The sequence below is a fragment of the Tachypleus tridentatus genome, chromosome 4 (genome assembly GCF_004210375.1).
Source record: "Tachypleus tridentatus isolate NWPU-2018 chromosome 4, ASM421037v1, whole genome shotgun sequence".
NCBI classification, from domain to species: domain Eukaryota; kingdom Metazoa; phylum Arthropoda; class Merostomata; order Xiphosura; family Limulidae; genus Tachypleus; species Tachypleus tridentatus.
In genome coordinates, this window is record NC_134828.1 from 25,725,251 (window position 1) to 25,737,647 (window position 12,397).

At 32.2% G+C, this 12,397-nt stretch overlaps 1 protein-coding gene across 1 annotated transcript; it reads left to right on the top strand.

The window, feature by feature from the left end:
• Nucleotides 1–292: 292 nt before the first annotated feature.
• PIG-V (phosphatidylinositol glycan anchor biosynthesis class V) lies at nt 293–9,766 on the top strand. Its single transcript, XM_076497358.1, has 3 exons — nt 293–376; nt 6,055–7,200; nt 8,776–9,766. Exons 1-3 carry the CDS (start codon nt 320–322, stop codon nt 8,902–8,904), a joined length of 1,332 nt encoding a protein of 443 aa, XP_076353473.1. The 5' UTR covers nt 293–319; the 3' UTR covers nt 8,905–9,766.
• Nucleotides 9,767–12,397: the final 2,631 nt, after the last annotated feature.

The following is a 12,397-nucleotide window of genomic DNA, read 5'->3' on the forward strand; positions in this document are numbered from 1 at the left end:
TTCTGTTTTTGAATGTATTTACTCTATTTTCAAACTATTTATTCACATGCACAGTATTTCCAATGATAATTGGTTTTGTTTTGTATAGTTTATTGATTATTTTACGCAAATGAAAAACTACATGTTTACTTTCATATTTGTGCACGTGAGAAGTAAATATTTCTAAAATACTGCTGATTTTAAAATTTGTTAACTTACGTTAAAAGCAAAGAGTAGGGATTAATATAAAGTTAAAATTAAATTGAGAATGTTCGAATGTGTATGTTTTTAAATGTTTTAAAGCAGAAATTACAGAGGGCGCTAAGTAAATAAGACAATAATGTGGAGTGTAATTAAAGTTGCGACGATTTTAAGATTATTGCTTCTAGTTTTACAGGTATTATGAAGGTTTTAATTCTATAATAATACCTGTTCCATAATGATCACCTTCTTAAAAGCTTGTTTTGTTACAGATTTTAAACATAAAAGTCGTTTTGCTCATTAAACCTACAATTTTATGTTTCGTCGATACATTCAGTCTAATGTCAAATTGACTGGTATTGGTGCTTGTAACGCTGAATAGTAATACGTTTAACGCAAACTTCATTTTTTATGGGCTTATTGCAACTGGAATATTTGAACTTATTATTTTTAACAGGTCAAAAGCAAGTGGTTGTGGACTACTTTGATAATTTGTGCCATCTAATAAAATTCAAGTATTTTCCATCCACGATAAAATATATATAACTAATCTTGGTCTTACTAATTACGAGTTGCGCAGTTCATCCAGATATTAGCTTATTCATATGTATTTATTATCATGTAGTAATATTCCAATATTCATTTGCAAAAAATCTGCCCTAACTACAGCGAAATTTGGACTGTTATTTTTGTAAATCATAATTTTTCTCATTGTAGTTTATAAGCATTAGGTCTTAAATTAAAGATTGGACTAAACAGTAAATGTATTTAACACAGAGAAAGTTAGTTTTACATGGTCAAAATGAGTTATTGTGGTAGCCATAATTTGCATTAGAGACGTATCTAATACAAGTTTTCATGTATCATCAATAGTGAACTTGTAAAATAAAGTACATGCATTTATAAAAGTTTATTTTAGGTGTAATGGTTCATTCAGTTTTTTGTAGGATAATGAGTACAACATATAAGACAAAAATAAGTAAAACAGCTTGTTTCGTAGCAACAACTTTTGGGGCGACAAGACACTTTTCAACAAAACACAGTATAGGATTATTTACAGATATTTAAAACACCATAATATGCATAATTGATGTTTGCTATCATATAGTAAACATGTATTGTGTAAGGGTATGCCAAAATTCATGTGAATCATGTAACTGTCATTTCCTTTTTGCTGATATAGTATTTGACAATGACACTGCATATGAAGTCCTTTATTAAGAATGAAGGTTCAATAAGTGTTTGTTGTAAAGAAACCCCATTACTTAACACTTTTCTTATTATATATATATGTATATAAACTTTTTAATAGAATATTTAATCTTATAAAGCTTGAAACAATTGTTCAATAAATGTTTGAAGGTGAGGAGAATCTATTAATTAACATTTTTGTTTATTCCATTTAACAGTGTAGCAATACAAGGCACAAGCCTTGTATGTAGACATTTTAATAGAATATTTCATTTTATAAAGTTTGAAAAAATGTCATTCTTTTGTTTTTTAAATGTTGTTTAAAATGCAGTTAAAAATATCAACTTTCACCCTGTTCATTTGTTATCAGTTGCTTAAGGCAGAATTATTGAGGTAGAGAAAAAAAAATTTGTATCTAGGCCTACATGCCTGTTGTCTCTGTAAATGAACTATAGAAATATGGTATTGGGTGAGATTTTTACAATTAGTGATGTAAATAGTATTTTGAATTACTTAAGTTATTTGAAATTAGGATGAATTTTATAAAGAAGCTTAAAACTAGTTCTGTAATTTCATTTGTAGATAAGTTTTGTAGTTTTTACATTGATTAGAAAAAGAAATGAAAAAAATTTGTTTCCACATAATAACACTCTACATGCATACTTGTTTTAAGCTTAAACCTTTCAATATGTTGATGGCAAATATTATTGTAAGAAAAACTGAGTGTGAATTTTGCACATTGTTTCAAGATACAACAAAATAAAATGTATAGATAATTAAAATGATGTTAAGATAACTTTTGAATATGAATTTTACTGTTTTAGTAAGAAGTTGTTTTCTGAGATTTAGAAGTAAATATAGGAAAAAGAAAATACTGTTATGATAATTAAATTATTACAGTTATTTGATAATGCTACTAGTTTTATGGTTGAAGATTCGGCCATGGATATTTTTTTTTAAACAAAAATTTTAATTTTTAAGCTGCATGCTTATGGAGTTGATAAAAAAAATAAGGGAAACTGAATTATTATTCGTATTATAAAGCAAAAAATTGTGGTATATAGTTTTCTGAATAGAAGAAAAAAAACAATCCAATAGTGCATGAGGTTACTAAAGTGCCATAGAAACCTGTTTCTGAAATTGTTTGTCATTTGTATGAATTATCCTCCTAGCAGCTTAGGGTTTAATTAGTTCAACTTGCTGGATAGTGTTCATACTGATAATTTCAGTAGACTAACTGATTTGTAAACTTTGAAATGTATGAAGTTGTATACAGAAATTTGCAAAAGAAAACTCTTCTCTGAAAAAGAAATATAGAACAGAAGAGGGACCTTAGGTCATAGTTGTGGTGACTAGAACCAAGTATCTTGAGATTCATCTTTAAATATTTGGAATCTGAGAACATTAATCCCTAAATTACTGATCTGAACATTGTTGGCTACCAGTGGAGTCTATATATATAAATTTTATGTTTATGTCTGTCATGTTGCTTATTGTATAGACTGGCCAAAAGCATCTGATGTAATTGCTTATTCTCTGGTCAAACACGTAGGAAATTTCAGCATTGATTAATGGGATTAATTACAAATATTGATGGTATTTTTCTTTGTGTGTGTGATCTACAGAATTTCCTTAACCCAAAGATCACAAACTCTTGACCTTCTAGACCCTGCCAATTATGGGGAAGAGACTTGTACACTTCAAGTTAAATAAAACAAGGTTATTTTTAACTTAATGTTTGCTAGAGATCTGTACTATAAAACCTTCATGCATACACACACACACATACAAGTAGGTAAAGCAATTACGTTTACAGATATTTTGCATTATTACACTATGTAATATTACTAGAGATCTGCAAGTCACTTCTATAATTTTTAATATAAGATCTATTAGGTTTTTCAGAAATAAATGTCATTTTTGGACTGTGATGTTTGAAAAATATAAACCAGTGTTGTAAAATATGTTCTAACCAAAATAAGCACCATTTGCTTCAACATACTTTTGCCAATGTGTAACGGTGCTGTTTATGTCTTTTCTGTTGCTGTAGAAATCAGAGTTTCTATGGTCGATGAATTCCCTGAAAGCTTCTTCTGCAGCTGCCTGGTTTTGAAAGCATTTATTCTTCAAAAAGTTGTCAAAGTCCTTGAAAAAATGAAATCTGTAGGGGAAAGGTCTGGAGAATAAGGTGGATGAGGCACAATCTCAATTCCCAATTCATTCACTTTTTGGAGCATCATCCTTGACACATGGGGATGAGCATTGTCATGAGGAAAATAGGACCCCTTTGGTTGACCAGAGCTGGTTGTTTCTTGCACAACTTTTGATGCTTTTTGGCCAATTCTTGACAGTATTTGTCCTCTGTGATTGTTTCTCCTGGATTAAAAAAGTTGTAGTAAATGATGTCAGCTGCAGTCTACCATACAGTCACCATGACCTTTCTTTGGTGAAATTTGGGCTTTGGGATCAAACCATTATGCAGATCATTTCCTATTGTTGTATGGAATCCATTTTTTTTTCATCACATGCTCTGTTCAAGAAATAGATCATTTCAATTCCACATTAGCAGCATAGAACAGGTCTCATATTTTTGATTTTGTTGATTTTCAGTCAGCTCATGTGGAACTCGCTTATCTTTTTCATCTTTTCAATCACATTCAGGTGGTTGGCAATGCTTGATTTGCTTGTGCTTAGCTTTTCTGCAAGTTCATGTATTGTTGTACGAGTGTCTGTCTCAACTGCTTCCCTTAATGTGTTTTCATGGGAGGATGGCTTCCTTCCACAACCTTCGTGGTTTTCAAGACTTTCATCTCCATGTTAAAACCTTTGGAACCAACACTGAACTGTGCATTCAGTAACAAATCCATGGCCAAATGTCTGGTTGATGTTCTGTGTAGTTTTGGTAGCTTTTCATCCAAGTTTGAAGTCGTAGAGGAAAACCAGATGAAAGTCCTTCTTGTCCATGATGCCTTGGGGGTTGCAAAACTTTCTCTGAGTAGAGTTGAAACAGCAGACAATTAAGGCAACTTGTAAGCAACAAACGTTGGATTAAACCAACCAACCAATGATAAGTTACTTGATATTCAGCTTCTAAATGTCATCATGAGAGTTCCAACATTTATATCTGCACAATCTAATATTCTGTAGATTAGTAGTTGCATGAACGAAACAGGATGTTACTGTTTGAGGAGTGTAGCAAGATCCTACTCAGGTTTTTGTTTGCAAGTGTGTTAATAATTGTGATTTTGTTTTGTAAGCTTGGAAATTATCACCCAAACTTCTAGTAGGTAGCACTATTTGGAATAGCTTATTAGAATTGAGAATGGTATATATTTCTTATTTTGTTAATGTGAAAATATTTTACTCCTGAGGGAAATCTTCACCTGTCAATCCAAATTTATTGGTGTATATTGTGCTTGTTTTCACAAATCTTATTTCTCTGCCTGTAAGTTAAATTGTGTGACTGTGAGGCATAAATAGTGTGGAAAGTGTTTTGAAACCAGTCAGGTTCATGCATTTCCAATTAGTAATTCTTCTTAAAAACCAACAAGGTCAATATGTGTTCCATCAGTAATTCTGTAGTTAATGACAGCGTTTATAAAGCTGTAGCCAGACTTCTTTTAGTTGTATTACTGTGTTTATATTTTGTCATGTTATGAATGGAACAATGTTGAGCTGACAAAAGAAATTTCTAAAGAGGAGATACTGGAATGTTCATAGCTTAGAATTTATTTGTGTGTCTGTATGAGAAGATATTTTAATAGTTGCATCTGTTTTAGCTGAAGACTAGAAGAATTATGGATATCATTAGAGTTGGTTTTAAAGTATTCTTTTAGATGCTATGTTCACTTGTTGACTGATGCTTTAGGTAAATAATGGAAACTTGAGTATAATTAATGTAGGTCATGGTGACTTGTGTGTAGATAATATGTAATGTATTTCATTGTTATAGATGTTTTGTAAAGTCCACTTAAACTTTTATTTAGCTGGATGTCTTTTTGGTTGTAAAGTGCTAAATCTAGTTTGTATTGGTTGGTGGAAAGGGTGGTATATCATATGGACAACAAGGAACCATTTGTTCTTTCAAGGATCTCCTTGCACTCTTACCCTTGATAAAAGTAATAATTTAAGTCACCCATTATTTTCAGTAAATTCTTGATTCCTCTCTCAAGTTCTTTAGTAACTCATTCTAAACCTATCAGAAAAATTAAACAATACATCAGTTGCATGGCAGTCAGTGACAGAAAATGATACAAGCTGTCCAAAAAAACATCATTAGGTGGCATATTTGTCATCAATTTTAAATTGTACCAAATTCTTACTTGTATATCCATGTATCTAGGTTGATTCTAATAACTTCATGTTGTGTCTTAGTTTTGAAAACAAAGACAGTTATGATCTTTTTCTTTTTATCATAAAACTTCCAAGCTTAATTACCACAGTGATTCATACCTTTCACAGTGACATACTTCTGTTTTACACTAGGGAATACAATTATTTTTTGTGTAAAGTAATAGAAAACAACAACATGTGCTGTACTTTTTGAAGTGTAACACATTTTAAAATGACCTGTTAATGTAATTGACTCTATAATTTACTATTTGGACTTGTGTGTTTTGTTTAATGTACAATAGATACATAAGATCTGAAATATCTTAAGTTGTAACTATTGTTTAATTACAGTGGATCTTCAACCTTCTACCTGACCTTGAAAGTGATGTCTTTCACACCGTTGGTCAAGATGATGTAACTTCAGGAGATAAAATAGTTTCTTTCTTATTTGGAGGCTTCAGACAATGGGATGCCCAGTACTTTATCCATGTTGCACAGTACGGTTATACGTATGAAAACACGCTGGTTTTTTTTCCTCTGTTTCCTTTTTTGACATACTATTTATCAAAGTTATTGTGGTGTTTGTTGCCAACACTATTCAGTCTTCATAGTGTCATTTTATTAGTAGGCATTTCACTCAATTTCTTCTGTTTTGTTCTTGCAACTGCTGTTTTATACAGGTTGGGAAACTTGGTCTTGCACGATAGAGAAGTTTCTTGGATTGCAGCATGCATGTTTTGCCTTAATCCAGCATCTGTGTTTTTTAGTGCTTTTTATTCTGAATCATTATTCTGTTTGTTGACTCTCTGTGGGCTTGTGTGCGTAGAGAGAAAGATGATGTACAGTGCCTGTGTTCTATTTGGTTTAAGCACAATAACTAGATCAAATGGACTTGTCTCATCAGGCTTTGTTCTTTATGCTGAAACTAAGGTGATTGTGGGGCTATTGCAGCTTTCTCAAAAGAAGAGTTTAGTATGGAAAATTAAATGTGTGTTTAATTGGGTGATGTCAGTTTCTCTCAAGTTAGTTGTTTGTTTTCTACCATTTTTTATGTTTCAGTTTTATATTTGGTTTAGTTTCTGTGTTTCTAATGACTTTGAGCATTCGTGGCCGGCCTCTGTAACTGACTTAGCTCACAGAAAAGGTTATAAGATTCTTAATAAAGAAAGGTCAGATTGGTGTTCTCACAGTGTTCCGTTGTCCTATAGTCATGTTCAGAGCTCACACTGGGATGTTGGATTTTTACGTTACTATCAGATGAAGCAAATTCCAAACTTCCTTCTAGCTGGTCCAGTTGTCATACTAATAATGTATAGTGCGACACAGTATTTGGTGAAAAACAAAGACTTCTGCCTGCATCTTGGTCTAAACTCGTGGAAATTCAGAAAAGAAGATTTTCAAACAAGGAAATACGTTTTGGATAGTGCCCAATGTTTTGTTTACATGGTTCATGCAGTAGCTTTAACAACATTTTGTTTGCTTTGCATTCATGTTCAGGTAAGGATTATCAGGTGGATATATTTGATATTCTGTATTCCAAAAAAATCACAAAAGAAATTTAAGATTAGAATTACTTTCAGTGGAAGAAACAGTATTTCTCATTAAAACACCTAAACAATGTTGCTTCAGTTTATTTATTAATTGAATAATTAAACTTCAGTTAAGAGAATAATTTAAAGACATGATGAGTAAGAACTAATAAATGTATTTATTTTCTCTCTCTCTTTTTTAACTGCAAATATAATTACTGTATTTTTGTTTTTCATGAATTGTGTTTTTATTAGAAATGCCTATATACCTTCACTACCAAATGTATAATCAATACTCAGTGTGGTCAGCCATAAGTGATTTTATTTACAACCAAATGTTAATTCCTTTGTTTTATCATCCCTGATTTGTTTAAATTGTAGTTAAGAAAGTAACAGCTTTTTATGTGAGATTTATCTGAAAGTTTACAATATGTGGACACACACTTATAGATTTGTGGTCTGTATGTATATAATGGCTTAGAGTGTTAACAGCTAATTATTTCAACATATTTTAGAGGTGTTTTAAAATAATATCTCTTTGTGTCTTCGAGTATTATGGTGTTAATAAAACTAAAAGGACATTTTTAGAATAAAGAATAGAGTTATACATTATTTTCCTTGGTAGCTTATCTTGCATGTTTGTCTTTACAGTACCAATGTCAAATTCTGTTGTTAGAGAGTTTCACATTGTAGTTACTTATCTTGAATGTTAAACTATTCTTAAGGTTCATGGTTAAAGCTTTGCAATAGGCTTTATTTGATCAGTAGACACTGTTTGGGGGATTGTATAGTGTTTTATGTACACTGTTGTCATGCTTTTCAGTTGACGGGGAATTTGTGATTATGCATGAAACAAGCAACAAGTTAATTTTTTTTCCCAAGCCTATTATGATTATGACTAAAGACTAAGGTAAAAAAAAGACTAAACCTCATAACATGCCTTTTTCTAACCCTAACTTGAGGATACAGCCCCAACAGTCCTGTCTTAAACTGCTCTTGATTTTAGTGATGTTAAAATGTTTAAAACATACATATATTTAATTTTATTATGTATTATTATTATTATTTTATATATGGGATATAAGACTAACCTTAAACCTCCGATATTGTTCAAACCTGGTGAAATAATTTTAGATTATGGTTGGTGGTAGGATTTTCGAGGCCACATGTGGGGGGTCAGTTAGAAAGCCTCCTGTGTGACCTTTGTGCATGGTCCATTCACAATCTACATGGCTAAATTATAAATGTATGAGAAGGTAAGTCTCCTTACAAGGTTTTATGCACTAACACTGGGGGACCTGCCTGATGAATCACTGCATGTAATTACTACAAATAGGAATTGGTTTCTGATATATATGGGCAGGTAGCTTTCTTTGATCAAGAACTGGTAATAATAATTTTGTATTTTGTTATAGTATTTCATATGTTCTTCAAAACTTAAGGCTTCTATGTTCTAGTGATAAATAGCTATAACTTATTTGTGTGATTAACATCTTTTGAATATTAAAAAAAAGTAATACTTTTGTTGTTGTTTTTTCATCAGGTAACAACAAGAATAGTGGCATCTTCATGTCCAATTTTATATTGGGTGGTTGCATCACATCTTGTAGAAAATAAACTGATGAGAGCTAACCGTGAGAAATGTAGCCAGGAAATCTCTCATAAAACCTAGATCACAGTGCTTTAATAAAATATTCTTCATACACTGTTAATGGTTTTTTCACTTTCCTGAAAGAGCAGTTTCAAAATAGCAATGCCTTAAATCAGTTGTTAATTTTATATTTTGTTATGTATTTTCTGCTTGGTACAATGTTGCATATCAATTACTATCCATGGACATAAACATAGTGGGCTAAATGTAGAAAGTTATATGATCAAATTGATGAATATCCGTAATCTTTCCTATATCCCAGTCTTAAAAATAACAGTGTTCACTGTTTGTTATAAGTAGTTGTGTACAAAGTGAGTACTTTGAAATGGACTTAATCATGTAATGTTGTTCATAAGTTTAATTTATACATTGTAGTTTAGTTCTATGTTTAACAACCATCATCACAAGCATTTTATCAGGTGTAGGATTTTATGAAAACAAAAAACTGACAGAATATTCATATGTAAATTGCAAGAGGTTTTTAGTTGTACTTGCATTTTAGCAGTTTGTGACACATTAGGGAGGCGGTATGTAGGTCCCTGATATTGTAAAGGTTTGGGAAATGCTAGTTTAAATGATTTTGTGGAAACTTATTGATCTCATTTGGATTTTCAACTATCTGCAACAATGTATATAGTTTTGTATTATTTGATTTTGAATATTAACTATAAAAAGTGTAATATATGCTAAAAACACTTGTAAAATATTCATTTTAAAACTACAAAGTTTTCCACATTATATTTTCATATGATACAAAGATATTATGTTTGTTATCTCAAGTCCAATAATTTAGGTTCTTGTTGGAGAAGTTATTTGACTTAATATAACTTTTGTAACTGATATAACTTTGAAATAAATAAATATATGTATATATGATTATTACTATATCTTATGTGCTGTTGGAGGAGTCTTTTGGGTTATTTGAGTTTTAAAAAGTTCAAATTCTAGTCTATTTACTCATAACAAAAAATATTTTCTTCCTTTAGCTACAAGTTCTTCAAGTTAACTGTTCACTAATAGGCTTCAGTCCACAGAATATACCAATACAAATACCACTATTTTTTTTTTATCTTGTACTCTACACAATATATATATATATATGATCTTCACCCTTTGATGGAAAAAAAAACAAATTGAAATTTCTGTCAATGAACTGACTGGCTAATTGGTAGATAAACTGACCAAATCATGTACTAGCTGCTAAACACAAATATCAATAATGATGTACTGTATGTTAACATGCATTTTATATTACTGAAACTGTGAAGAAAATTCCAAACATTAAGTCACCTATCATTCATTCTATATCAAAACTCCACTGGCTAATCAGCAATACATAGTAGCTTAACTGGGAAAATAAACATTCAACATTCTTTTATTATTGTTTTTTTACATATTTTAAAAAGCTTACAAACATAAAATGCTTTAATCACTTTAAAATCAATGTTTCTGATAAACCTGCAAATTAAAGCACTTGACTTTGTATACTTATAAGCTAATATCTTCAAAGCCCTAACTATTAAAAAGAATGAATTTTTTTTAGATAGTAATATTTAGGTTTAAAAAGGAGTTGTAGCAAATAATCTTGACTGTTTTTAAAGAGATAATACTGATATTGCTGTGTCCATAACAACCATATCAAGAACTTGGATAGTATAGGTATATGTGTCATTTGTTCTGAAAGATTTAAACTCTTTTTGTATCACCACTTATATATTGTAACATCTATTTATTTATTTCAAGCGGTTTAAATTACATCCAGAAGACGTTTTGTCCTGAATAATTCACATTAAGTGTGACGCTGTATGTAGAAAGCCATTGTTTTGTCGTGTTGTGTGCTGTAGTAACCCATAAAATTGGCTTTATCAAAGTTTAGTAAGTATTCTTTAAAGGAATCATGAAACTGTACATGAATTTGGGAGAAAATATAATTGCGTGTTTGCTACACACCAGATGAAATTTTATATCTGACAAAACTACTTTATCTGCAGCCATCCCTAATTTTAACTACTGATCAGAAGAAGGAAGGCAGCCAGTTATCAACACACTGCTATCAAACTAAGGAACTGAAAGTCGCTGTTATAGCACACTCACACTTAAAGTGGAGTGAATACTTTATGATTAATGTATGGTTTCAAATTCAACTTGCTAGAAATTTAAAAAAAAAATGTACGAAATGTCACTGAGTTAAAAGAACTATGGTATTTTGTGGGAACAAAGTGGTTCAAGTTTTACTGAGTAAAACTAAGTAGATGTTAAAAGAATGATATAGCAATCTTAAAAATATTATCAGTAATCTGTTTTTTTATTACATACAAGAATTATAAAAAAAAATTGTACTCCTATTTTGAAAGATATAACTTAATATCAGTGCATGTAGATAGACATCTATTGGTATTAAAAGTATTTTGCATGAAATTATCCATTATTGAAAAGTGTTTATTTTAAATAATTTGAAGAAATAATAGAGATAAACATTTAAACCTTGCAAGAGAGCTCGTATTATTTTTCTTACGAGGGCATTGCCGTATCGTTGTTTTTCATTCACAGCATCTGACACTGTAAGAGACAGACATTTTCCACTCAACCGGCAAAAGATGTCGCAATTGTTGATCCTTCTGATGCGCAAAGCGGCTTATACTGTAACGTTTGTTTGTTTGTTTTTTGGAATTTCGCACAAAGCTACTCGAGGGCTATCTGTGCTAGCCGTCCCTAATTTAGCAGTGTAAGACTAGAGGGAAGACAGCTAGTAATCACCACCCACCGCCAACTCTTGGGCTACTCTTTTACCAACGAATAGTGGGATTGACCGTAACATTATACGCCCCCACAGCTGGGAGGGCGAGCATGTTTAGCGCGACGCGGGCGCGAACCCGTGACCCTCGGATTACGAGTCGCACGCCTTACGCGCTTGGCCAGGTGGTTAAGGCACTCGACTCGTATTCTGAGGGTCGCAGGTTCGAACCCCCGTCGCACCAAACGTGCTCGCTCGCCCTTTCAGCCGTGGGGGCGTTAGAATGTTATGGTCAATCTCACTATTCGTTGATAAAAGAGTAGCCCAAGAGTTGGCGGTGGGTGGTGATGACTAGTTGCCTTCCCTCTAGTCTTACACTGCAAAATTAGGGGCGGCTAGCACAGATAGCCCTCATGTAGCTTTGCCCGAAATTCTAAACAAACTAACGAAACTTCTCGAGAAAAATAGATACAATTTAATATAAAGATTGTTTTTTTTTTTGTTTGTTTGGAAATTTCGCACAAAGCTACTCGAGGGCTATCTGTGCTAGCCGTCCCTAATTTAGCAGTGTAAGACTAGAGGGAAGGCAGCTAGTCATCACCACCCACCGCCAACTCTTGGGCTACTCTTTACCAACGAATAGTGGGATTGACCGTCACATTATACACCCCACGGCTGGGAGGGTGAGCATGTTTAACGCGGGCGCGAACCCGCGACCCTCGGATTACGAGTCGCACGCCTTACGCGCTAGGCCATGCCGGGCCTAATATAAAGAACGAA

Coding starts and splice junctions, on each gene's coding strand:
- PIG-V (XM_076497358.1), top strand. CDS start 320: ATGTGGAGTGTAATTAAAGTTGCGACGATTTTAAGATTATTGCTTCTA. Junction 377..6,054: donor TATTGCTTCTAGTTTTACAG/GTATTATGAAGG, acceptor GTTTAATTACAG/TGGATCTTCAACCTTCTACC. Junction 7,201..8,775: donor TGCTTTGCATTCATGTTCAG/GTAAGGATTATC, acceptor TTTTTTCATCAG/GTAACAACAAGAATAGTGGC.